The sequence below is a fragment of the Trichechus manatus genome, unplaced genomic scaffold, assembly GCF_000243295.1.
Source record: "Trichechus manatus latirostris isolate Lorelei unplaced genomic scaffold, TriManLat1.0 scaffold00039, whole genome shotgun sequence".
NCBI lineage: Eukaryota > Metazoa > Chordata > Mammalia > Sirenia > Trichechidae > Trichechus > Trichechus manatus.
In genome coordinates, this window is record NW_004443975.1 from 10,767,286 (window position 1) to 10,768,787 (window position 1,502).

The 1,502-nt window shown below is 35.2% G+C and overlaps 1 protein-coding gene across 1 annotated transcript in view; it reads right to left on the reverse strand.

The window, feature by feature from the left end:
* Positions 1-1,502, reverse strand: part of DNAH14 (dynein axonemal heavy chain 14) — a gene marked incomplete at its 5' end in the record, with an annotated part of 387,403 nt that overhangs the window by 121,661 nt on the left and 264,240 nt on the right. The window contains 1 exon segment of the mRNA XM_023730866.1: positions 654-968. Coding sequence (XP_023586634.1) covers positions 654-968 — 315 coding nt within the window.

The following is a 1,502-nucleotide window of genomic DNA, read 5'->3' on the forward strand; positions in this document are numbered from 1 at the left end:
TCAGGATACTGTTAGCCTACCTGTTATCCTAATATGGCATTTTAAAATATAACACAATCCACGCCATTCATATCACATTGTTCTCTCTCAATTGGGGATTCCATTTCTGGAAGCTTTTACATTTTCTTGTGCCAGATTACTAAGTATATGTTTAAGAATGGAGGGTGGCCCAGTTCAGTCCTCAAAGGACCCCGTGTTGGTCAAAAATTGGCACCCAAAATAAGCTGACTAGTGGCACTCTCCCAGTGAACATTTTGGTTGGGGTAATCATGTTCACTAAGCCATTTACTCAACCAACATGTCTGAAAGACACAGAGGGGCTAGTTCATTGGTCTAGTCTATACCTCTCATCAAATCAGTTTTTTCAGTTACTAGACAGCTGAGTTCATTCTGAACATTTTCTGCTCTATCTTTCTGTATTTATCACCTCCTGATCAATTCTAGGGGTATTCAAAGAGATGAAAGAATTCTTGTTTGTTGCCTTTCTTAGCTGAAATGAAAACTTCATTAGCTAGGAAGAGATCTCAATGTAAGAAATAATGTTGGGATCTTATTTCTCATTTCATTTTCTCCAGCTGTTTTTTTGTTTGTTTTTTTTAAGACTTTGATAGCTCGTCCAGCTCACACCATCATTAATCTTTGTGTGTCTGTGCGTAGGGGTAGTGGTCATTTTTTAGTCTTACGAACTGATTTAAAGACCTAAAGAAATGATATCCAACTTGAAACTCATGTACAGAATTATTAATGTAATACACTTTTAATTCAACATCACAATTTAATAAAGTCCATCTACAAAAAAGTACCTTTTGGAAGAATGAAAGTAAAGATTCCCTATCATTATCCGTATAACCAGCCTGTTCAGCAAGATATCTAATCCTTTGTGCAATAGAGTCCAGCTCCTCATTTTCAAACAAGTCAGGTATTTTTCCTGAATTGAAAATGCAGTTCAAATCTTCCAAAAATCTCTCCTTAGGTGAAACATATAATTAGTCAGGAATGAGTAAATTATTCATATATTCTAGTCTAAACACACCAAACTGAACAAGAAATAGTGATTAAGGAGAACAGAGACTAATTGTTTAAAATGCTAACATTCTCTTAATTCAAAACCATCAATTTTTTTTTCTCAGTCAAAATAAACTTCATTCAAACATTAGACAACATCTACTTAGTATGACAGTATGCCAACCGCTGTACTAGGCACTGGGAAAGAGGTATGGATAGGTCGCTACAATAATGAATTGGGCAGAGAAGTCCTCTTGTTTTCAAGCAGTTCACAAAAGTCCTCAACACACTACTTTTGTGTTTGTATAGTAAACAAAGTAGAAATAACACGGCTGAAGGATTATTTTAATTTAACCAAGTTCATCTCCATAAAAGGTTCTAGTTCTAATGGGAAATGTGACAGAGCAGCAGCCAAACAAACTCTACCAGAGGAGTTATTAAAAAGTATGAGCCTCTTGCTTTTGAGAGTAAATCCAGGCTTTCCTTTAAAAAAAAAA